Source organism: Bicyclus anynana, chromosome 14 (assembly GCF_947172395.1).
Source record: "Bicyclus anynana chromosome 14, ilBicAnyn1.1, whole genome shotgun sequence".
Classification (NCBI taxonomy): Eukaryota; Metazoa; Arthropoda; class Insecta; order Lepidoptera; family Nymphalidae; genus Bicyclus; species Bicyclus anynana.
In genome coordinates, this window is record NC_069096.1 from 15,664,461 (window position 1) to 15,686,919 (window position 22,459).

Consider the following 22,459-nt stretch of genomic DNA (forward strand, 5'->3'; position numbering starts at 1 on the left):
CTGAGTGTTTGACAAAATTATTAGTTGAATAACTAGTTAGACGTTCATTCCTTTAGTAACATCAAATAAAATAGTGTCGTCAAAAACATAAATTTTTGAGGAGAAATTTCTTCACTGAGAGGAGACTCGTGCTCAACAGTGGGCCCCATGTTGTTGTTGTTCATGATGATGATGATAGCTCTGTCTTTCGGACCATCTTAAGGAAGGTGAGGATATCATAAATACCGCTCTTCTTGTTGTAATGGGACGAAATAGAAAACAACATGTAGACAAAATTATCTTCTTCTTTCTTGGTGCACATCTTAGGTATACCAGCTAAATAAAGGCCTCTAAAGAATATAATTATATGTCAAATACGTTTTTAGTACAAGTTTTCTTAAAAAAATATGAATTAATGGCAAACGTTTCTTTTTGCATGTATATTTAAGTATTCGTTTAAAAAGTCAGACATGTGTTTGACTTTTTAAACGAATACCTAAATATTATCATATTTGCCAATGTTCCGCCTAATTGTCTAATAAAAAAAATGTATGTCAGCTTGACGTTTTGTATTTGTCCGCCATTTTTGACGTTGCTTTTGTCGGTTTGTTTCAGTTCCGAATGAAGAACGAATGAATGAGTTGCGCACGAACTTTCATGTACATTCCTTTATCAGTTTTTGTCGCGTATTTAACAACGTTTTTTTGTTAAACATTTTTCATATTGTTCTTTCATTTCATTTAATTGTATATACAAGTGCCTTATTTTTGCAATAAAAATGCAAAATTACGTTCATTTTTTATTTACCTATACCCGCATTTTATTCAATTTCACAAAAATCGAACCTCATTCATCAAAATCTGTTCACATCCTCCTCCGTTGGAATATACTAAACTCAACCACACCACACATAGAATGTTGTATCCATTCCTTTTGGATGGTGGGATATTGGATAATCAAATATATCTACATCCAAATGTTTTAAAAATAAGATTCATGACCACTAACCTATGAAGAAAGCCTTCAAGACGATTCTGGGTGCTACATCAAATTATTTTTATTAGTTTAATATAATGTCACCAGAAGTAAACAAGCATGTTTCTCAAATCTTTATCTCTTCTAAAGATGCAGAGAAATTTTCTTACGAGAAATTTAGCTGCCAAGAGTTGATAGGGCACGTTAATATAATAATAAATCCTTATAAAATAACAAACGTACAAGTAACTTACCGACAGTGACAGGTTACAGATAAGTAATTTCTTTACGTTTACTTTCTAAATGTTCTCTAGCACTCGATATCTAAGAAGTACGTTTGTGGATTTTGCTCATGAACTTTTTTGGATTGGCAACCATTCTGTGGCAATCTTCTCTAAATCTAAAGGTATATCTTTTAGTCCTATTTGTCGTATTATACCATCAACGCATTCATTATTCGAATAAGCCCTAATATAACAATCTGGGTGTAGACAACACATTTGTCATACAGTGTTTTCCCTCCTTCTCCTCGGTATAATTGAGACATAGTTGTCCATTCATTAAGCGACGCGCATATAGCCGCCCGCCTTTCTCTTGCTCCTCTTCATCTTCAAACCCCGCGTCACTCTACCGCGTGAGGGAGGACTCGGTTACGTGGTTGTCGATAATACATCTACAAACATAGGTACAGCAGTGGTTTCATTATCAAAATTTATTAAAATTCAGCTGCAATACAAACAAATAGATTTGAATCTTATAACAAACAAAGAATCAAGTACGAAAATAATAGGGAGTACTCAAAAACAGAGCAAATAAACAGAAAAATGTCTTTCCAGAATCAACGGTTTGTCTTACCTCGAAAGTGGTGTGGATATAGATGCGGCTGCAAATCTGGTTCGTTTGATCGAGCCGATAGCCACGGCCACGCACAGGAGAGGAGTGTTGGGCAGGCTGGGCTGCTTCAGCGGCCTGTTCCAGCTCTCCGCCATGGACTCGCACCTCGCGGACCCCGTGCTCGTGCAGGGGACTGATGGCGTTGGGACTAAAGTTAAGGTGAGTCGCAGGATTAATGCGAAATGACAAAATTGAGGCTATGAGTGGGTGTATGAGTGGCAAGCAAACGCGTTCAACCATAGAGCCTGATTTCTATTAGCTGTCCGCCAGAGACTCGCAGCTCACGTACCTCGTTCTGCAGGGGACTGATGGCGTTGGGATTAAAGTTAAAGTAAGTTACTGAAGTAATGCAAAATGACAAAATTGAGGTTATGGAGGGGGTGGTGTATAAATGGCAAACAAACGTAGTTGGTTGGTGCCACCCCCATGTTTCTACTGGGGACTGATGACTAAAGTTAAGATAGGTTACAGAACTAACTATTCTACAGCAACATTAAAGATTAGGTGTTATGGGTTGCTTTTCCTTATGACATCCGTGTTTGTACATGGGACTGATGACTTGGGACTTAAGTTAATTTAGGCTACAATGGTAATGCGAAACGCATTCAAGACGTGCAAGTTGTTAGTTATTTTGTTATGTTGTACATAATTTGGTAAAAGCAACTTAGGCCTGCGCTTATTAATATACTTTTAGCAGACTCAGAAGTGGATTACAAAAATATGAAAACCAAAATCGAACAAAGGTTTGAATGATTCGCAATATTTGTTAGGACAACTTAAATAACAAATCAAACTGCAACCAAAATAAGACACTAGAATGACAGACCATGACCTTGAGTGGAGTCACGCACTTGTGATCGTTGTGTGTAGGGTTAAGGACGTCCTTTACGGTTAACCAACACTCAAGTCACTATACAATAACTCGAAACTACGCACATGAGTGATGTGTTGAGTTCCTCATAGTGCAAATAAACATCATAATTGTGATCTCAAGTAGCTTGCTATACGGACTTTAATTAGTAAGTTTAAGGAAAAAAAAATCATTCCAGATAGCAGAGATTATGCAGAAATACGACACCATAGGCCAAGATCTAGTGGCCATGTGCGTCAACGATATTTTGTGCGCTGGGGCCGAACCGTTCGCGTTCTTGGACTACATGGCGTGCGGACGCCTGCAGCTCACGGTGTCCGCTACCATTGTGAAGGGGATAGCTGATGCCTGCATACTGTCGGGATGTGCTCTGCTGGGTAAGTTTAGAGTTATATTGAGTTGATGAGTAATAATTTATTATTTTGGCTCCCTTGTGGATGGGGTTGATCACAACTCATAGGACCCGTGGTGCGATTCCGCTATTTCCACTCGTCGACGAACTTTTCGCCTACTAACTAACTACTACTATTTGGATATTGGGACTTCCTCTCATTATTTTCATAGTTTAATGTTTATTGTACAGATAGTATACCAAAGACTTTAAAACATTTGACGCAAAGAAATTGAACAAACTGAAGGTGGTGGCTAGAAATTCTCGATTATTTTCCATAAAGGTGGAGAGACAGCAGAAATGCCAACTATGTACGAAATCGGCAAATACGACCTCGCCGGGTTCGCTGTGGGGGTGGTGGACAACCTCAAGCAGCTGCCGCGCACCAAGGAGATCCGCGGCGGGGACGTGGTGCTGGCGCTGCCGTCCACGGGCGTGCACAGCAACGGGTACAGTCTGGTGCAGAAGATCATGGCGGAGACTGGCCATAGGTGAGTTGTTGGTGTTTGTAATGCACGGCGTAGTGGACAACCTCGAGCAGCTGCCGCGCACCAAGGAGTCGTCATCAACCCATATTCGGCTCACTGCTGAGCTCGAGTCTCCTCCCAGAATGAGAGGGGTTAGGCCAATAGTCTACCACGCTGGCCCAATGCGGATTGGCAGACTTCACACACGCAGAGAATTAAGATAATTCTCTGGTATGCAGGTTTCCTCACGATGTTTTCCTTCACCATTTAATTTCTTAAAAACCAAGGAGTACGTAGGGTTATTTGATCAGAAGAACCTTACTACCACCATCCCTTCAGACTTCTCCCTACAGAGCATGCCCGTCTTGCCCGGACTAAAATGACCACTTCAAGGATTGCACGGAACCGCGATGCATTTCTTCATACCATCCTCTTATGAAATCTCTCTATTCCTCTTCTCATCTTTTTCCCTATCCGCTCTACTCCTCATTGAATCCTATAGCATTTGTATGTGCCACCAATCTCTGATCCGCACAAGACGGATACTCAAATATGTCTCTAGATGTCAGGCTTCCTCTCGACAAAATCTAGATGGATTAGGGATTCGAATGCAGGATCCCTTGATTCGGCACCATATAGGATAACCACTAGACCAACAAGGCAGCGAGCGAGGTAATGTATAGTATTTATGTCACACAACATTAAAGATTTTTAAACTCTATAGTCAATATTTATCCAATCATACATAAATGCAAAAAAGACCGGGTATGAATATAAAAAAGCTAACAAAAATAATATTATACTTGCAGCTTCCACGAAAAAGCCCCATTCAGCAAAACAAACAGGACTTTCGGCGAGGAATTCCTCGAACCAACCGGCATATACGTGAAGGCGTTACTGCCCGCTGTGAAGAAGGGCCTCATCAAAGGTCTCGCGCACATCACGGGCGGAGGTCTTCTGGAGAACATACCACGGATACTGCCGCCGAGGATCAAAGTCAAATTGGACGCTACCAAGTTCACCATAAATCCTATTTTCGGATGGCTACAAGCTAAAGGTGATTGAGACGTTTAGTATTTAGTCTAATTACACAGATATAATTGGCAATCGACATTGATGTGAGACACTATCATACTACAGACACTAATATTATAAAAGCGAAAATTTTTGTAAGTAACTAAATACGTGTTATAATATTTCATATTTTTTACTATTTCATGGCGCAACTACTGAATCGATTTAGTTGAAATTCGGAATGAAGATGCTTTAGATTCTTTTTATCCCGGATCAACAGTTCCTGCGGGATTTGTAAAAATAGAATTTTAAGCCGACGGAGTCAAGGGCATCTTTGCTAGGAGTTAAGTTGTTAGTAAGGGTATCTAATACAATTCAAAGTCTTTCTAAAAGGGTCGGACTATGTAATCGTGGGTTCTAAAAAGAAATCAATATGTCAATTTTACTATGCTAAATCCTCACTCATTTGAGAAATTAATAGAAGATTAATATACTACGTAATTCGTAAAATATTAATATACAACGTTACACATTAGTATTCCCTCCCTAGTTCCTTTGTGGGTTGTTAATTCATTCTTGTTTGTCAAAATAGTTTTATTCAATCTCTTACCCTTTTTTTAACCTATATACGGTGTATATTCATAATATACAATATAACACATATGCCAAGGATAGTCATAATGCATTTCATAGGCTCTTGAATGCTCTGAACTCCTAATTTCTTTTTTCAAGGTCGCGTATCTGATTTCGAAATGCTGCGAACGTTCAACTGTGGCGTCGGCATGGTGGTCATAGTGGACCCCGTGTGTGTCAACGAGCTGTTGTGTCTGGTGGAGGACACCATCGCCGTCGTCGGGACTGTGGAAGTTATCGGAAAGGAGGGTGAGTTTAGACAACATCAAATCATTATTGCAATACTGCGCTTTCCTTTCTTCCAAAAAATTTTCAGTAAGAGCCATCGCAGACATACAGTTGTAAGTTGACCGACTGAATGGCAGAGTGAACAAATAAATTTAGTGATATATTAGACCCCGCACATCTTCTACAACTAATAAATTGGACATCAATAGTATCAAAATCCCGATTTCCTTTCTATTACGCTCTTTTAAAAAGTGGTCCAAATAATTGTCAACTTACAATAATTGTATATCTGTGGGCGTTTTAAAAAATTGTGGTGTTAAATGCATGTATCAGCAAGCTGTCTGTGTTGGTCATTATATTGCTAATATCTGCAAACGTTATCACTCTAGATCCGGTAATACGTATTGTATACCTTTTTCTTATAGTGAGGGAAGAGACCTGAAGGCTTAAGACGCGTCAACGACATATGTCGTGAAGCGAAAAAGATATTGTCGACCAATAGGGGCGGGACGAAAATATCGCTCTCTCTTTCGTCCCATTTCAAATAAATGAGATTAGATAGCATTATGTATTTTCAAATGCAATATTTGTAGGAAACCGTTTGATGCTACGGCTCATAACCATGTTGTTATGCAGTTTAATGAGAGGCCTTTGTTCAGCAGTAGAAATCCATTGGCTGATGATGATTATGATGGTGATTTACGATTGCGCTATTGGTCAGCGTTTGTTTTTCTCTCATCTCTAAATATGTCGGGGTGCATTTAAGGCCTAATGGTTCTATAGCGCACCGTTAAAATTAGCTGATGATGAGGATTATTGTTTCCTCAATCACAATGTAGTTTCTTCTGTAGGAGGACATCAAGTGGTGGTGGAGAACTTCAAAGAAGCCATGGCGCCCCTGACTGCCCCGTACGCGTCCAGCGAAGGCGTCACCAAGAAGTCTCTCTCGTACAAAGACAGCGGCGTCGACATCGAGGCCGGGGACTCGCTCGTTTCTCTCATCAAACCTTTGGCTAGGTGAGTATTTGTTCCATCGTTTACTCTTTGATCTTAGCCATGACTATTGGGTTCTAAAAGTATTATTTACATTCACTAATTTTATTATTTAGATCAACATCACGTTCGGGAGTTCTAGGCGGTTTGGGAGGATTCGGCGGCTGTTTCCAACTAAAAGCTATTGAACAGGAGTATAAGGTATTGACTACATATTTCAACAAACACGCGTATGTTTAGTAGTTACTTTGTGGAAGTCCGTCAGTATGCAGTGGTTACAAAATGTTGGTGTCCTCTGATTCAGTCAACCCTTGTCAACCCATTGAGGAACCACTGTCTAGTTTTTACTTGTGCTATAAAATATTGGCACTTGCCAAATTTGTATTTTTGTACGAGATACTAAAAAAGAAAATCTCCAGCCGAAGGGTCTGTAAGAAAATCCAAAGGAATACGTTTTCAATTTCATACGTGATCAAATTGTTCAAAAGTAAGTTCAATTTGAGACTAACAAAACTCCGGCAGGTCGTTCCGTCCGGCAATCGTAGATGGCACTGGTGCGGCTCAGTGCCATCTACGATTGACGAATGTAAATTATGTAAAATACCTTCTTCTTAGGACCCAGTGCTGGTGCTGGCCGCGGACGGCGTGGGCACGAAGCTGAAGATAGCGCAGCGCATCAACAAGCACGACACCATCGGCGTGGACCTGGTGGCCATGTGCGTCAACGACATCCTGTGCAACGGCGCCGCGCCGCTCACCTTCCTCGACTACTTCGCGTGCGGCGCGCTCGACGTCAGCGTCGCCAAGAGCGTCGTGGCGGGCGTCGCCGACGGCTGCAAGCAGTCCTCCGCGGCGCTCATCGGTGAGTCATCCTTACGGCGGCGCATCATACAATATTCATTATGAAAGCGAAGGATTCAAAAGTAGGATCCTCAGAGTTGCGAGGGATTCAATGGTACTACACTGACTACTACAAGAAATTGCCAGTGTAACTGCTCAAGCGCCCGGGCGGGCAAATCAAAAAAGAAAGGAACAACAATGCATTTATTTCAACAATATGCCACACATCACAATATCTCCAATACAGCCAGGAAAATACCCCGTGCTGTGTAGCATAACCCAGAAAATCTTTTAAAATAGGTCAAGTAGAGCTGATTTTCAGCTGGAACCACAGATCGGGTGTCGCCAAGAACACAGCCCACGCAACCTTATAATCTAAAGTAAGACCTACACTACCATCAAGTTGAATCACTCGCTAATTGGTCCCCCCCGCGCTTTACTACTCAAGTGACCACTGGCGATAACGTACAATAAACAAGTCAAGTCAAGTCAATATTCATTTATATCAATTAGGCTTAGTTTACAAGCACTCTCGAAACGTAAGGTAGAAATCTCAATTTAGAATCATGCATTAAATTCAAATACACTTTCGTCTGATGAATATGATATTCAATAACTCGCTACTTTCATCGAACAAAGGAAAGTTTCGAGCTACTACTGTACTGCAATAGCACGTGTGTGTTAGGCGGCGAGACGGCGGAGATGCCGGGCATGTACGAGGCGGGCGTGTACGACATCGCGGGCTTCGCGCTCGGCGTGGTGGAGCGCACGCACATCCTGCCCAAGATCAACGACATCACGGTAACTGATCTCCACATCCAGTGTCGGATTAAGGAAACTTGGCCTAAGCAATCTTCCCCTGTGGACCCCCTATCCTTAAGTGTCAATTTCAATCAAGTATTAATCAAAGTCAGTAATTTTTTTTATGTTGGATATGCTTGCGCTTGACTACAATCATGCCTGATGGAAGCAACGATGCGGTCTAAGATGAAGCGTGCTTGCCTAAAAGATTTTTATTCATTCTTGCCTTGAAGGTGCTGAAATTGTAGGTGTCAGGAAACAGACTCGGGAAGAGCATTCCACTTATTAGCAGTTCTAATTGGGAATGTTGATGCAAAACGTTTCGTGCGGGTTGACTGAACGACGACAACAAAGGGTAACATGCTGATATTGAAATTGCTTTAACTTTCATGTGCTCTTTTATTCGGCCGAATGTGGTGCCATTTTTTCGTATCGGAAATGTCGATCCTTCTCATTACCCGGAGGACTTTGTTTTAATAATTATGTGTAATATTATAATGATTTTGGCGCTCATTTGGCATATAAACAAACAGAAGTTTTCTACCATTACCATACATTATTCATTATAATTGACATTATCTCTATAAGGTGGGCGACATAATCATCGGACTGCCGTCGAACGGTGTGCACAGTAACGGGTTCAGCCTCATACACAGCCTCATGAAGAAGGCAGGACTGGCCCTCAATGATAAGGCGCCCTTTAGTGAGGAGGGACTTACGCTTGGTGAGTTGTTGTTTATTGTCTATGCTAATATTATAGAGCAACAAACATGCTCTTCAGTATGTTTGTTTCTTTGGCTGGTTCAGCACGCTAATCTCAGGAAGGAATTACTAATTCGAATTGAAAAGTTAAATTTCTCTTGCATTCATTTATCGAGGAAAACTATATTATATGGTGACTGGGAGCGGAGCATCAGTGGCCTGGGATGTATCAGAACACGAAATTCAGTTTGGCACGTACACACACAAATACATTAAAAAACTTGGGATGATCTTGCAAAATAGAGTACTGTTGCCAAAATATAACAAAACAGAATTGTTAGCATCGAATTTAGAAATAGAAGTTCCCGATACTTTTTCGAGAGATTCGACTTATTGCGAAAAGTAAAGTTCGAAGATTTTAAAATTGTTTTAAAATTGACAACTCGACAATTGAAAGGTGACAAGAAGACTCGAACGTAGTCAATAGCTACAGGCTGTTCAGCCCCTGTAAGACCCTGTATAAGGTGTAAGGGTTTCAAACTTCACGGCTCTTTGTCCAGCTATGGATATCCTTTTATAGTTGTGATGATAATGATATAATAATAATAATAATAATCAAGATGGCAAGATGCAAAAAGCGGTCTTGCTGGACTCGGCTAGGATAGTCCGCCGGTTTCTGTCGCCCTGACCCCCGGCCGTTTGGTCTCCCTGCCGGGGTGAATCCTCCGCATATACGTATTTATGTAATGTATATTTAAGTTTATTTATTTTGCGTATTTAAGTAAGTTTATTTATTTTGCGTATTTAAGTAAGTTTATTTATTTTCCCTTTGGCTTTATACCACGTGTCCCAAAATTCAACGATAAGCGGGCGCCAAAAGATTGACCTGCTCATGAGCACTTAAGGAAAAATAATAAAAAAAATATACCTAAATTTTTTTTTAGTTACAAAATAAATTTTAAAATTCTTTGAAAATTTACACCTTGTATGATATTTTGAACTACCACGGCTACAATTTCTTAAATATGCTTAAGATTTTTTTTGTATCGGATACCTAAGTAGTACTACTATTCACCACAACTCTTAAAAACACCACAATGCCCGCAGTTTTTACACAAAAAAAAATCAAAATATTTTTTTTCCCTCAAATTTATAAAGATTTTTACTTTCAGTCTACTTTGACTCATGGTCTTGCAAAAAAAAGTATGAACACCGCTATGGCAAGTTATTTTCAAAGTTGACGCAACTAATCAAGATTTCAAAATAGTATAATACCCTAAGATAACTAGTCGCAAAAAAAAAATATGCGTACCATTTGTAAACAAGAACTAAATTTCTAAAATGTTTTTGCTCCTAGAAATCACTTTTACTTTATGCACAAAATGATGTGAGTCATACGTTGCAATTTCCTAGAATTTTAATGGAACGAACGATAACATTTAAAAATAAGAGAGAGAGAGAGAGAGAAAGATAGCGATAAGTATACGTTAGAGAGGGATAGACAGATGTTCTTTGTTGAATGACAATGATGCAGGTAAAGAAAATCCTGTTCCCAGCAAGTCAGTACGCTCTGCTCCTTTGTTTACTGCGCAACTTTCCGTATTCAATTGACGTGGCTCTCGTACTAACGACTTTTGGCTTTGCATTTTGGACTGGACTTAAGTGATCTGCAAACTGAACTGACCTGGCATTATTTTGGACTGTGCCTGTGTTTTGTGAATTGGACTTTTGGTGTATTTTGGACTGTTTAGCGTTATCATGCCGCAACCATACACGCCGATGGAATACGCTAACATGCATCTCATTTATGGAGAATGTCGGTGCAATGCTAACGCTGCTAGCAGATTGTATCGAGAAAGGTACCCAAACGCTCAAAGATATCCAGATTATCGGGTATTTATGAATGTGCATCAAGCGTTTTCGGAGGGTCGTTTGCCGTCAGCTAGAAGAAACGCTGGAAGACCTAGATCGGAATGCGATGAAGAAGTTCTCAATGAAATAAACATTGATTCAACTACCTCAGTGCGTGCCATAGAAGCAGCTACGGGAATCCCAAAAAGTTCAGCACATCGAATACTAAAACGTCATCGGCTACACCCATATCATTACAGACGTGTACAAACGTTACTATCACGGGACTATCCACTGCGGATCGCATTTTGCCGAGTGATGCTTCAAAAGCATCGGGAAGATCCTCAGTTCTTGGATAAAGTACTATGGTCGGATGAAACAACCTGCAAGAAAGATGGCTATTTAAATCTTCACAACCTACACAGCTGGAGCAATGAGAATCCGCACCTGATGAGAGAAGACAAATCCCAATATCAATTTAAGGTCAACTTATGGACGGGCATTTTAAATGGAAAAGTGATTGGGCCTTTTGAATTACAAGGAAACTTAGATGGGGACAGTTATTTGAACTTTTTACAAAATGATTTGCAAGAATTACTAGAAGACGTCCCCCTAAGCGACCTTCAAAATATGTGGTATCAAAATGATGGTTGCCCAGCTCACTACGCTCGTCCTGTGAGACAATACCTAGACCACGAGTATCCGGGGCGTTGGATCGGGCGACTTGGTCCTATCCTATGGCCACCCCGATCACCCGACCTAAACCCCCTGGATTTCTTTTATTGGGGTTGTCTCAAAGACAGGATCTACGCAAAACCGATTACGACATTGGACGAGCTTCGGCAAAAAATCACTCAGGCTGCGGCACATATCAATGCTAGAAGATATGCGCGAAAAATAAAACGGTCGTTTTTAAGGCGATGTCGTGCCTGTATTAATGCCGGTGGAAAACAATTCGAACATTTACTTTAATGTTGTGTAATTAAAATAACAAACACATTTTTGGAACATAGTAAAATTTATTACTAACAACAAGAACAATTAAGAAATTTGGTTCTTGTTTACAAATGGTACGCATATTTTTTTTTGTGACTAGTTATCCTAGGGTATTATACTATTTTGAAATCTTGATTAGTTGCGTCAACTTTGAAAATAACTTGCCATAGCGGTGTTCATACTTTTTTTTGCAAGACCATGAGTCAAAGTAGACTGAAAGTAAAAATCTTTAAAAATTTGAGGGAAAAAAAATATTTTGATATTTTTTTGTGTAAAAACTGCGGGCATTGTGGTGTTTTTAAGAGTTGTGGTGAATAGTAGTACTACTTAGGTTCCGATACAAAAAAAAATCTTAAGCATATTTAAGAAATTGTAGCTGCGGTAGTTCAAAATATCATACAAGGTGTAAATTTTCAAAGAATTTTAAAATTTATTTTGTAACTAAAAAAAAAATTTAGGTATATTTTTTTTTATTATTTTTCCTTAAGTGCTCATGAGCAGGTCAATCTTTTGGCGCCCGCTTATCGTTGAATTTTGGGACACGTTGTATATATATTTATTTTGTACTGGGCGTGAGAGTTTAATTCATTTGAATAATAATAATCACACAAAAAGGTATTACAATTGTATTGAAGTTCAAGAACTGGCTGTCCTAGCTAGATTTTATGGATCTGTGTTAAGGACAACCAGCCCTCGCCCTCGGATTAATTATAATTATAACATTAAATATTATATAAACGATAGCAAACAATCATCGTCCGCAGGCGAGGAGCTCATCAAGCCGACGCGCATCTACGTGAAGAGCGTGCTGCCGGCGCTGCAGCGCGGCGCGGTGAAGGCGGTGGCGCACGTCACGGGCGGCGGCCTGCTGCACAACATCCCGCGCGTCATCCCCGAAAGCGTGCGCGCGCGCCTCAACGCGCACTGGTGGAACGTGCACCCGGTGCGTGCGTATACGTACGACATAATCTATAATATAAAAATGAATCGCAAAATGCGTTGGTAAGCGCATAACTCAACAACGCCTGGACCAATTTGACCAATTTTTTTTTTAAATGTTCGTTGAAGTTCTAGGATGGTTTTTACGGTGAGAAAAATTCGAATAATTGCCGGAAAAACCATAAAAATAGCCCTTTTCTTTTTCCCATACAAATGTTTTCTAACTAAAACGTAGTCAATTTGAGCTTTATGGTTATTGTATAAAGTTCATATTAATAATAATTAGAAAAAGGGGTAGGGGTAGTTAAAATTTTACATCGAGTTTCACGCGGACGAAGTCGCTGGCGTCCGCTAGTATAGAATATATTTATTTGTCCACACACAAATAAAATATACAAACAGAACATACAAAAATCGGGTCGTGGACAAAAAGGTATCCACCTCAGCACGATGCCACAGCGAGCTGTGGCGCTGGTTTTCAGGTGAAACCCTGTGTGTCCACGGACGTGTCTACGACTATGGTTAACTTAAAACTTACAACAAACCAAATCTATTCCTGATATATTAAACTAAAGTTGTAACTATATACTAACTGACTGACTATATACATATTATACAAAGTAAAATAAAAATAATGAAATAAAAAAGAACAGAGTAATAAAATGAAAAAAATTAACATATATAAAAGCTGCACTTAGTAGCACGGTTACCATGCCGGCATTCATTCTGAAGCTTCACTCATGACGTTGTTCTGAAAGACGGAAAAGTCTGCAGGACACTCCAATCCAAAAATATTCTTGTTATCATATTTAATTTGTTATAGGTGTTTGCGTGGATAGCAGACGCAGGCGCTGTGAAGGACGACGAAATGCTTCGCACCTTTAACTGCGGCATCGGAATGGTGCTTATCGTTTCGCCTGAAAATCAAGCTGAGGTAATCATCATCATCATCATCCTCTGAGAAACTTAGAAATAATATCACCCATGTCCGATAACTGCTGATCTAAGTGACTGAGTGCAGAGTTTAAAAACGTACGTGGTTTCCACTCCAGAACACGTCTGTCCCAGCGCCCTTCCGTTCAGCGACAGATATGGCCCGCCCACTGCCATTTCAGTTAGCTAATCCTTTGGCGTCATATGCTTCGCTCTAATATCTGTTCGTCCTTTAGAGTGATGTTATGTTAAGTCTTAATTTTCATTTTCCCAGGTGATGAACATAACGAGGTCGCACGGCGCGATGGTGATCGGCACGATGCAGGCGCGGCCGGCGGGCGGCGCTAGGGTGGTGGTCGACAACTTCGCCTCCGCACTCGACTTCACTCGCAGAATGCCCCTACTCACCATCAAGCGGGTATGTTACACCTCACACAGCTATAAGTACATTGTAAAGTATCAAGAATCCTGAGTGTAGCAAGGGATTCATTTCACCGAAAGGCGCGGTGGTGATCGCCTCTATGCAGGCGCGGTCGGCGTCAGTCAACAACTTCGCTTCCACTTGCGACTTCACCAACTGAACAGAATACACTTGCTCACAGTAAAACGAGTACGCTGCTTCTTATATACACACCCACACATTGTGAAGTAGAATCCTCAGCGTAGCAAAGGATTCAACTATGCGAGAAGTAAATGATGATAGAGCAATGCGCAGAACACAACTTTTTCATTCTACTTTATCCGCTAGGGTGATAAATGTTGATTCTACAACAGAAGCCTTCAAAGCTAATAAACAGATCATGTACATCATTGTACCTTCTATTCATTCGTTTCTAGTACTATAATACTAGCGCTTCAATAATTTAACTGTAGTTTGTTCTCTTAACTAGGTGGCAGTTCTAGTGTCGGGCAGCGGAAGTAACCTACAAGCGCTGATAGACACGACCCGCGACTCGTCGCAGTGTATGTGCGCAGAAATAACCCTTGTTGTCAGTAACAAGAAGGACGCTTATGCCTTGCAGCGTGCCGAAAAAGCTGGAATACCGTCATTGGTAAGTAAATAAATTACCAAATATGCAGACTACTGCTATACTTGAGATTCATAATGTCTTTTCACCTCTTGCAACAATTATGGAGAACTTCTAAAACCTATGATGAAAAATTATTATATATATTATATTTTTACAGCTCTTCATGGCAATCATTAATGCTAATGATAAACAATAAGAATTGTGTTCTAGAGCTCATTTTAAGTTTGTTGATTTTGTAATAACATTTACCTTTTAACTCTTGTATAATGATTTTTGTCTATAAGTTGCAAGAAACTTGGATTTCATGGGAAATCTTAGGAGAAACATGAAAACTTGCATTTATCTTTTGTTCATGTTATGAAAAGTCGATTTTACAAGACTAACTCTGTGGATACTGTATCAGTCTTTTTAATTTCCCACAACTGGACCAAGCCTTCATATATGACTGTGGCACTAATATCTAACAATGGGACAACCTCAGTAATATACCTTTTCAAACAAAAAATAATTATACAAATCGGTGCAGGCCTCTTCCGAGTAATCAGGTAACATACATGCAAAAAAGAAAACTTAGACTCGAATTGAGAATTTCCTCCTTTTTTTGACGTCGGTTAATAACAATATTGCAGGTATTCAACTTTAAGGAGTACGGCAGCAGGGAGGAGTTCGACCGCGCCATCTCCTCCGCGCTGGAGGCCCACAGGATAGACGTCGTGTGCCTCGCAGGGTACATGAGGATCCTGTCCTCTGAGTTTGTGCAGAAGTGAGTGTCCACTTTCTGTTGCTATTGCGCTAAGGGAGCAATCGCGTTATCTGGCATATCTCCACCAAAAAAGATTTTCGGATACAATCTCAGTGTTTATTGGGAAATTAAATGGAGAGTTTTTTAAGAATATTCATATTATCTCCGAAAATTTTTTGGGTATTTTGGGTTCATTTATAACAATGCTAAGATATAAATCGATTGTGTGGCATTTCTCCACTAACAGTAAGCATTGTAAATATTAGGAAATTAAGTGCAGAATCTTCTAAGAATATGGTGCATTCTTGAAGAGTCTTGAAATAATGTTTCCTCCTTATGCTAATAATTGATAATTGTGTTTGGTTTTTTCTGGGGGAACCTAAATGTCACTCCCATGTGACTTCACCTAAAGTAATTCGGCCGGTCTGTTTGTACAGATGGAAGGGTCGCCTGATCAACATCCACCCGTCCCTGCTGCCGAAGCACCCCGGGCTGCACGCGCAGCGCCAGTGCCTGGCGGCCGGCGACCGGGAGTCGGGCTGCACCGTGCACTTTGTCGATGTGAGTGACCCGTAGTGAACCGCAGGATGAGTCCTCAAAAGTCTGTCAAAAGTAGTCTAATTTCTCCAGGATACCTTTCAGAACGTAACATAAATGCTTGCGGCTAAAGTAAGCACGGCGTTTGACTCATCTTTGAATCCTCAGTCGGAACCAAATAATTTCTTTCTATTCGGTATAATGTGTTAGCTATTGTTGAAAATACTATCAAATCGTTAAATATTTCACATTCTTTAAGATCATTAAGGAAAGAGACTTGATTTTCATTTATTTAGCATTACAGGCCCCTGTTCTTGATCTTCATTTGTCTGTCCGCAGGAGGGCATGGACACGGGGCCGATAATCACGCAGGAGAAGGTGCCCGTGCTGAAGGACGACACGGAGCAGTCCCTGAGCGAGCGCATCCTGCAGGCCGAGCACCGCGCCTACCCGCGCGCGCTGCGGAACGTCGCCACCGGCCGCGTGCGGCTCGGCTCGCGGGGGGACATCATGTGGCACTCGTAGATATCTTACTTTGTACCACAACAGGAATATGCATGCGATTGGATTTGAGACCAGATTGTTCTTTGTATTCCTTTATCCTTATTGGCATACAGTCGTCATACCCACGACATTTTATTAATTTACTCAGTTTAAATTGTTAATTGGAATTGTTTAAAAGTGTGCAAAACCTCTGGATAATTCAATAACGGTAAAACGTTCGCTGATTCGTACGAAAAGTCACGTAAGCGCGCACGTTAACAAGTTCAAGTGTCTGTTAAGACTTTTTAGAATGTCTTTTGACATTTGTGACGTCTTAATCCGTTTTCGTAAAGCGCGCTAAAATGGTGACGTTTTATATGTCAGCTATTTAAAGTTGCAGAAAATGATTTTTTATGTCGAGATTTTAGTTTTATCATATTTTTGCTGTAGGAAATCAATTATAATATACATGCGTATTCCTTATTGTTGCATAGCCTGGCCAAATAAATAAGAAACCTTGCTATATTTCGGAAAAAAGGATCTAATTTCTTCCATAAGCATATAAAAATACTTGTGGCGCCCTCCAACGATGTTTTTCATATTTCTGATCAGGCCAGAACCAATGGCGTATCTATGGTAGATACAAAATTTCGTTAGTTTCGGCTAGTTGACACTATTTTAATTGTTCCATGACGTAACGTAACACTAACCTTTAATCAAACGGAGGGTTTGACAAAATTAACATACAAAATGGACGACAGCGTTTTTGACGTTTGGAAAACTTGAAAAAATACATGATTTTTAAAAAAATCCCCAGAAATGTCCATTGCTGGGCTTATTTTCACGCCGCACGTGTATATTGTTCCTTATTTTTAGCATTTAAATCTGTGTGACCGATTTTATATACTAAGTTCAGTGTATTTTAAATACTTCTCGATAAATTCCTGGATCATTATTTGTAAGTGTAAGTTTTCCGCCACAAGAAGGACAATGTGAGACGACCGAGCCATTTTTATGACAATTTATAAAAAAAAAGTGTGTGTCAGCTCCGACGCACGAATGGAGTTTACTCTTTCAGATCGACTGTCTAAAGAGTTGTATGTTGCCCCGCAGCATACACTATGTACGTCTCAATACTTACGCCTGAAAAGTGAAAGGTGCGCAGAATAGGTTCCGCACGAAAAACGTAACGCTGTCATTCGTTCATCGAATTTTACTGCCCATATTTTTTTCATACCGGGGGCTATATATGAAACATCGATTCTTAAGGAGTAAACTCCAAAAACTTATTTTAATTAACTGTTTTCGAGGCTTACCATTCCGTCATGATATTTATTGTTTCCTGACATGACGTTAAATGATAAAAAAACATAATCAGTTAATCTCACCTTTAATAATGGAATGTTAAAACTGATTTTTATATTTTACTGTACCTATTTCTTGCAAAAAGGTCATACTATCTAATTAACAAAGCCATTGTGATAACATTTACAATTTAGAATAGGAACCATGTCTTTATGTATCTCGAATATAAAAGAACTTATGATATCTCGAATTTAGAACTTTTATATTTTTTACATTATACAAAATTATGCAATTAACTGATAATAGTTAATTCATATGAAGCAATTAGAAATCAAAAATATTGTCTAGTTATTTTAGTCTAGGCAACTTTTTTTTTACAACGTAAATGATTTTGTTTTAGACGCCCATAAATTGCGCCTTTATGAGCAAAATATTTTTGTAATACATGTGCTTTTAGAAGTAAGTTATTGCTTTTATTCAAAATATTGAATATTTTTTGTATATTTAGTACAAAAGTGTAATAAGAGCCTTTAACTTAACATTCCTGTAACATGACGTGTTAGGGCGATGCCTCATTAGTACGTTGCGACGACGTACGACGTCATAGCGCAAGGGGACACGCACCCTGTCAGTCTCATCAATGCATTACAATTTTGTTCGCCGTCGCACTAAAACTCTTACAGCGAAGCACATCATCCTCTCCGCGCTTCGTCTCTCGTCCTTTAATTCATTGAAACGTCGCTTGCAACGACGCAACGCTTTGGTTGTGTCATGACATGTATAATATATTAAGTATAGAAAAAGCTGCAACGTAGACGCAACGCACTTATGAGGCAGAAGCCATAGTTGTAGTGCTTTCGAATCTTCCACATCAGTGCCTTTAGACGATGCATTTTATATGAATATTTTAGCTCAAAAATGTAATTATACTCGATTAAGCAGATCTATTCTCTATTATATTTTAATGTTATACAAACATTGTTTTTAGAAATATTTTTCATGTTGAAATTGTTTTTATACCTGTTTAGGGAAATGTTTTTTAAGACGTAAGTGTAATGTAATGTTAAATAAAATATATAAATTACTTCTGATGTGTTTATTTTTTTTTGCACCTATTTAAAACATAAACTTCACTGACACTCATAGTTAATAAATAATAAGTATAACAAGTCATATATGACTCGAGCGTTAGAAAAATTATCCAATAAATAAATATGTATATCACTTGCATATCACAGACATTTACCTATATCTAACAAAAATAACTAATACAGTTTATCAACATTAAATTTATAATTCTACACTAATTAATGTTAATTAGTAATATTTCAATAATTCTTTCACTATCGTACACATCAGTACGATCACACAGTGGTGTGTGCAGTGAACTTACAAGGCGGAGGTCCTGGGTTCAATCCCCGGCTGGGCCGATTGAGGTTTCCTTAATTGGTCCAGGTCTGACTGGTGGGAGGCTTTGGCTGCAGCTAGGTACCACCCTACCAGCAAAGACGTACCGCCAAGCGATTTAGGATTCCAGTAAATGATTTTCATCCAACTCCTAACAATAATAAAAATAAACGTATTTACTATTTTCAGATTTTACATTGAATACATAATAATTAACTGCCAAACTTATGTTTTTCATTCCCAACAAGTAGCTCTCCTAAGCCTTTGAAAAATTCTCCCAATATATCATTACTATGATCCACCAACACATGAGGCTCATGGGATTTTTCCACACGTTTTTCCATAGAATGTTTTCCATTAACCAGAATTTCTTGACAAATTTTATCAAATTCTACGTGAAACTTCTGTTTATTCAGAAGTGGCACTATTAAATTGTATGTATTTATTTTAAAATTTAACGATTCTGCCAGTAATTTATTGCTATCATATATTTTCTGCCATTTTGTCTGGTCAGTATCGTTCAATGGATGTGGTCCTAAATACATTCTCTCTTTGCTTATCTCCTCCTTCAATAGTTCAATATCTGCATCTATTTCTTTGGACATTGTGATCCATTCTGGTGTGAAACCATTGTTGATTAATACCTGTAAAGTAATGATTTATATGTTGTTAAAACATTGTTTTTGACAGCCTCTGTGGCACAGTGGTATGCGCCTTGAATTTACAAGATGGAGGTCCTGGGTTTGATCCCAGGCTGAGTTGATTGAGGATTCATAATTGGTACAGGTCTGGCTGGTGAGAGGCTTCAGCTGTAGTTAGTTACCATGGACAAAACTGGCAAGCAATTTTGCGTTCCGGTAAGATATCATGTTGAAACCAAAAGGAGATGGATTTCATCCTACTCCTAACAGGCCCACTTCCATCTTAGATTGCATCATCACTTACCATCAGGTGAGATTTTAATCAAGGGCTAAAAATTAAGTTAAATTTAAATTGTTAACCCTGTTAAAGTGACTACATATTGCGGCTTGGACTTTATGAAGGCATCCAAATGCAACATGTTTGAGCTGCAAGCTTCTAACAAGATAAATGATAATAACTTTTGCTGTAACATGATGCAATGTATTTTTTTCATTATAAGTGATAACACAATATTGCTTTATTTGTTAGTAAATATGATGCAATACCAAATAATTTTACTTAATATTATGTTTATGTAAATAATATAACATTAATTTATTAATAATTTTATCTAACTTCATCAATCACATTATAATGGGTCAATGGGGACACAAAAAACACATTTTGTCTGTTTGTTCATTGAATTATGGTTTTACAGAAAGATTAAAAATAGCTTGGAATAACATTTCAGCTTAAATATATGATTCACCCTAGCCTGATGTCATTTATGCCAATAATGTTATGTGTGGTGCCCCGACCATCTCAGATACTGTAATTTAAAAATTACTTATATAATCTTTTACCTGATTTTCTACTTAATTTAATTAGTTTTAATTAAGTTACCTTATAATTACAATTTACTTACCTCATTAATTTTATGAGTTGTGAAATCAACATAAGGATTAGTATTCTGATCTTTCAACGGTTTCCCTTGGCCACTCAAATTCTCAAATTCACCTTTGGACATTGACTCTTGTATTAAATCTTCCACAAGTCTCTCCAGGCCATATTTAGTTTTAATATCATGCTTAACTGATTCTTTTTTCATGAGTGTTTTGTCAGAGGCTATGGCTTTGGAGATCCGGTGTTCTAATACATTTGCAGCAGCTTTCTGTGCTCTCGCTTGTGTGTACTGTTGCTGCCTTTGGGATGGTGTTCCATAGCCCACACCATCAAAGCTTAGGTACTGACGATGTTGTGGTGCAGTGTGCTGCAAAATTAACTTTTGTTTAAAATACATCATAACCATAATCATGATCACATGAAGTAGAATTATTTATTAATTATAAATAACACAATATTATAAATATTTTCGTTTTGTTTGTTAAGAATAGGCACTGAAACTAGTGGACTAATTACAGAAATTAAAAAGAAACATTAGAAAGCTACATTAACAATGAATAATGCAGGCAAATTGGGCGGGGGGTTTGTAAGTTACATTTATACATAAAAAACTAAGCATTATTGCATGATAAACACCAAGTAAATTAAACAATGTTAAATTGTGTTAAAACTTGTTATCAAAAAAAAATATATTGCATCATGTTTCTATAGAAATTATTAGGAAAAAAATATTATGTTTTGCTTTATCATCTGATTAATAACATACCAAAATTTAACATATAAATCAGTTTGGTAGCTAAGCTGTGATACTGTAACAAATTGACAGATAGACTTTTGCATTTAGATCACATATTAGTAAGTATTCAATTTTAAATGAATGTAGTTGGGTATGAACTGATTTTTCTTTTTACTTATTTAGTAATAGTATTTTTAATGTGAAATTTGACATAAACTCACCCTAATATCATACACAACTTGTTCAATTTCATCCAATTTCTGAGAACCTGTGTTGAGCTTAGATAGAGTTCTGAAAGCATTCTCCGTCATCACAAATTTGTCTATATCTGCTTCTGGAGACATCGAGTCAGGATGATACTTCTTTGCAAGCTCTAGAAAAGCCTTCTTAACTTCTTCTTGGCTTGAGTTTTTTGGTATATTCAATACTCTATAGCTTTCCTGAAATTATTGTAGTCATAAAAAACAACTGACAAACAAAGATTTGTACACTAAAATGTTAAAAATCAGAACTAACCTCTATTTCTTTTTGTTGTGATTTGGTAGTTATCAATCTTCTAAGTGGTTTAATCGTAAAGGTATCAAATATTGGGTAACGTGACCCCAGTATTGAATGTAACCTATTGAAATTCATGTTTGTATAATTTACAACATTTGTAAAATTAATGATCCTAATTCATCACAAACTATGCTTTTATAGTATTAGATATCCTTTTCATTACGTATTTATCTAGATTGTATTATCTTGGCAAGGGTTTTTAACAAACTGATGAAACTGATAAAAATATAGGTACTTATATTTAAATGGATCATCACATCATTCAGCACTAAATGTTATAGGTCAGTTAAATCTGTGTTTATTTCTATTTTTAATTTGATTTTTGGATATCGATATTCCCATCAAAATTTATTTTGATGGACTTCAAATCTTCAAAATTAAATCGTCAAAATTCAAAACATTTCAAAATAAATAAATGACGTCAGTCGTCAAAATCAAATCAAAGTTTGCACAGATTAAAATGAGAGACTCCATTTATACACAAATGTTGTCTATGGTTCGTTTAATTGGATTTAAATCGGTTGTAGTGCACAATTAAATCAATTCTACCAACACAAAAAAATCAGAAATCACAGAGTAAATATGTTTTTTTACTCTGTATGAAATAGTTGACATTGACAGATGAACTG

General features: G+C 38.2%; 2 protein-coding genes across 3 annotated transcripts in view; one reads left to right on the forward strand and one right to left on the reverse strand.

The window, feature by feature from the left end:
• LOC112045029 (trifunctional purine biosynthetic protein adenosine-3) overlaps positions 1-18,689 on the forward strand; it is a 31,423-nt gene extending 12,734 nt beyond the window's left edge. Inside the window, exons 8-24 of one of the 2 annotated variants that reach the window (XM_024081073.2) lie at positions 1,791-2,007; positions 2,898-3,096; positions 3,394-3,601; positions 4,387-4,634; positions 5,324-5,473; positions 6,304-6,469; positions 6,562-6,646; positions 7,061-7,307; positions 7,971-8,086; positions 8,675-8,810; positions 12,400-12,578; positions 13,398-13,508; positions 13,782-13,925; positions 14,398-14,559; positions 15,168-15,301; positions 15,718-15,841; positions 16,157-18,689. In XM_024081073.2, coding sequence (XP_023936841.1) covers positions 1,791-2,007; positions 2,898-3,096; positions 3,394-3,601; positions 4,387-4,634; positions 5,324-5,473; positions 6,304-6,469; positions 6,562-6,646; positions 7,061-7,307; positions 7,971-8,086; positions 8,675-8,810; positions 12,400-12,578; positions 13,398-13,508; positions 13,782-13,925; positions 14,398-14,559; positions 15,168-15,301; positions 15,718-15,841; positions 16,157-16,342 — 2,812 coding nt within the window. In that variant the 3' untranslated portion in view covers positions 16,343-18,689. Of the gene's footprint in view, positions 1-594; positions 769-1,790; positions 2,008-2,897; positions 3,097-3,393; positions 3,602-4,386; positions 4,635-5,323; positions 5,474-6,303; positions 6,470-6,561; positions 6,647-7,060; positions 7,308-7,970; positions 8,087-8,674; positions 8,811-12,399; positions 12,579-13,397; positions 13,509-13,781; positions 13,926-14,397; positions 14,560-15,167; positions 15,302-15,717; positions 15,842-16,156 lie in introns of those variants that run through there. The other variant, XM_024081074.2, reaches the window with a different exon arrangement.
• LOC112045031 (dnaJ homolog subfamily C member 28) lies at positions 18,687-22,247 on the reverse strand. The gene is made up of 4 exons (XM_024081076.2): positions 21,789-22,247; positions 21,494-21,712; positions 20,559-20,903; positions 18,687-19,656 (listed from the first exon to the last, which is right to left on the reverse strand). The coding sequence occupies exons 1-4, from the start codon at positions 21,903-21,905 to the stop codon at positions 19,225-19,227; spliced, it is 1,113 nt and encodes a 370-aa protein (XP_023936844.1). The 5' UTR covers positions 21,906-22,247; the 3' UTR covers positions 18,687-19,224.
• Between the last annotated feature and the right edge of the window lie 212 nt (positions 22,248-22,459).

What these genes read in the sequence shown, in the direction of transcription:
- LOC112045031 (XM_024081076.2), bottom strand. Translation starts at nt 21,905, where the DNA reads ATGAATTTCAATAGGTTACATTCAATACTGGGGTCACGTTACCCAATA. An exon ending in CACAACAAAAAGAAATAGAG is followed by an intron (nt 21,713 to 21,788) that starts GTTAGTTCTGAT and finishes CAATAATTTCAG; the next exon opens with GAAAGCTATAGAGTATTGAA. An exon ending in AAGTTGTGTATGATATTAGG is followed by an intron (nt 20,904 to 21,493) that starts GTGAGTTTATGT and finishes TTAATTTTGCAG; the next exon opens with CACACTGCACCACAACATCG.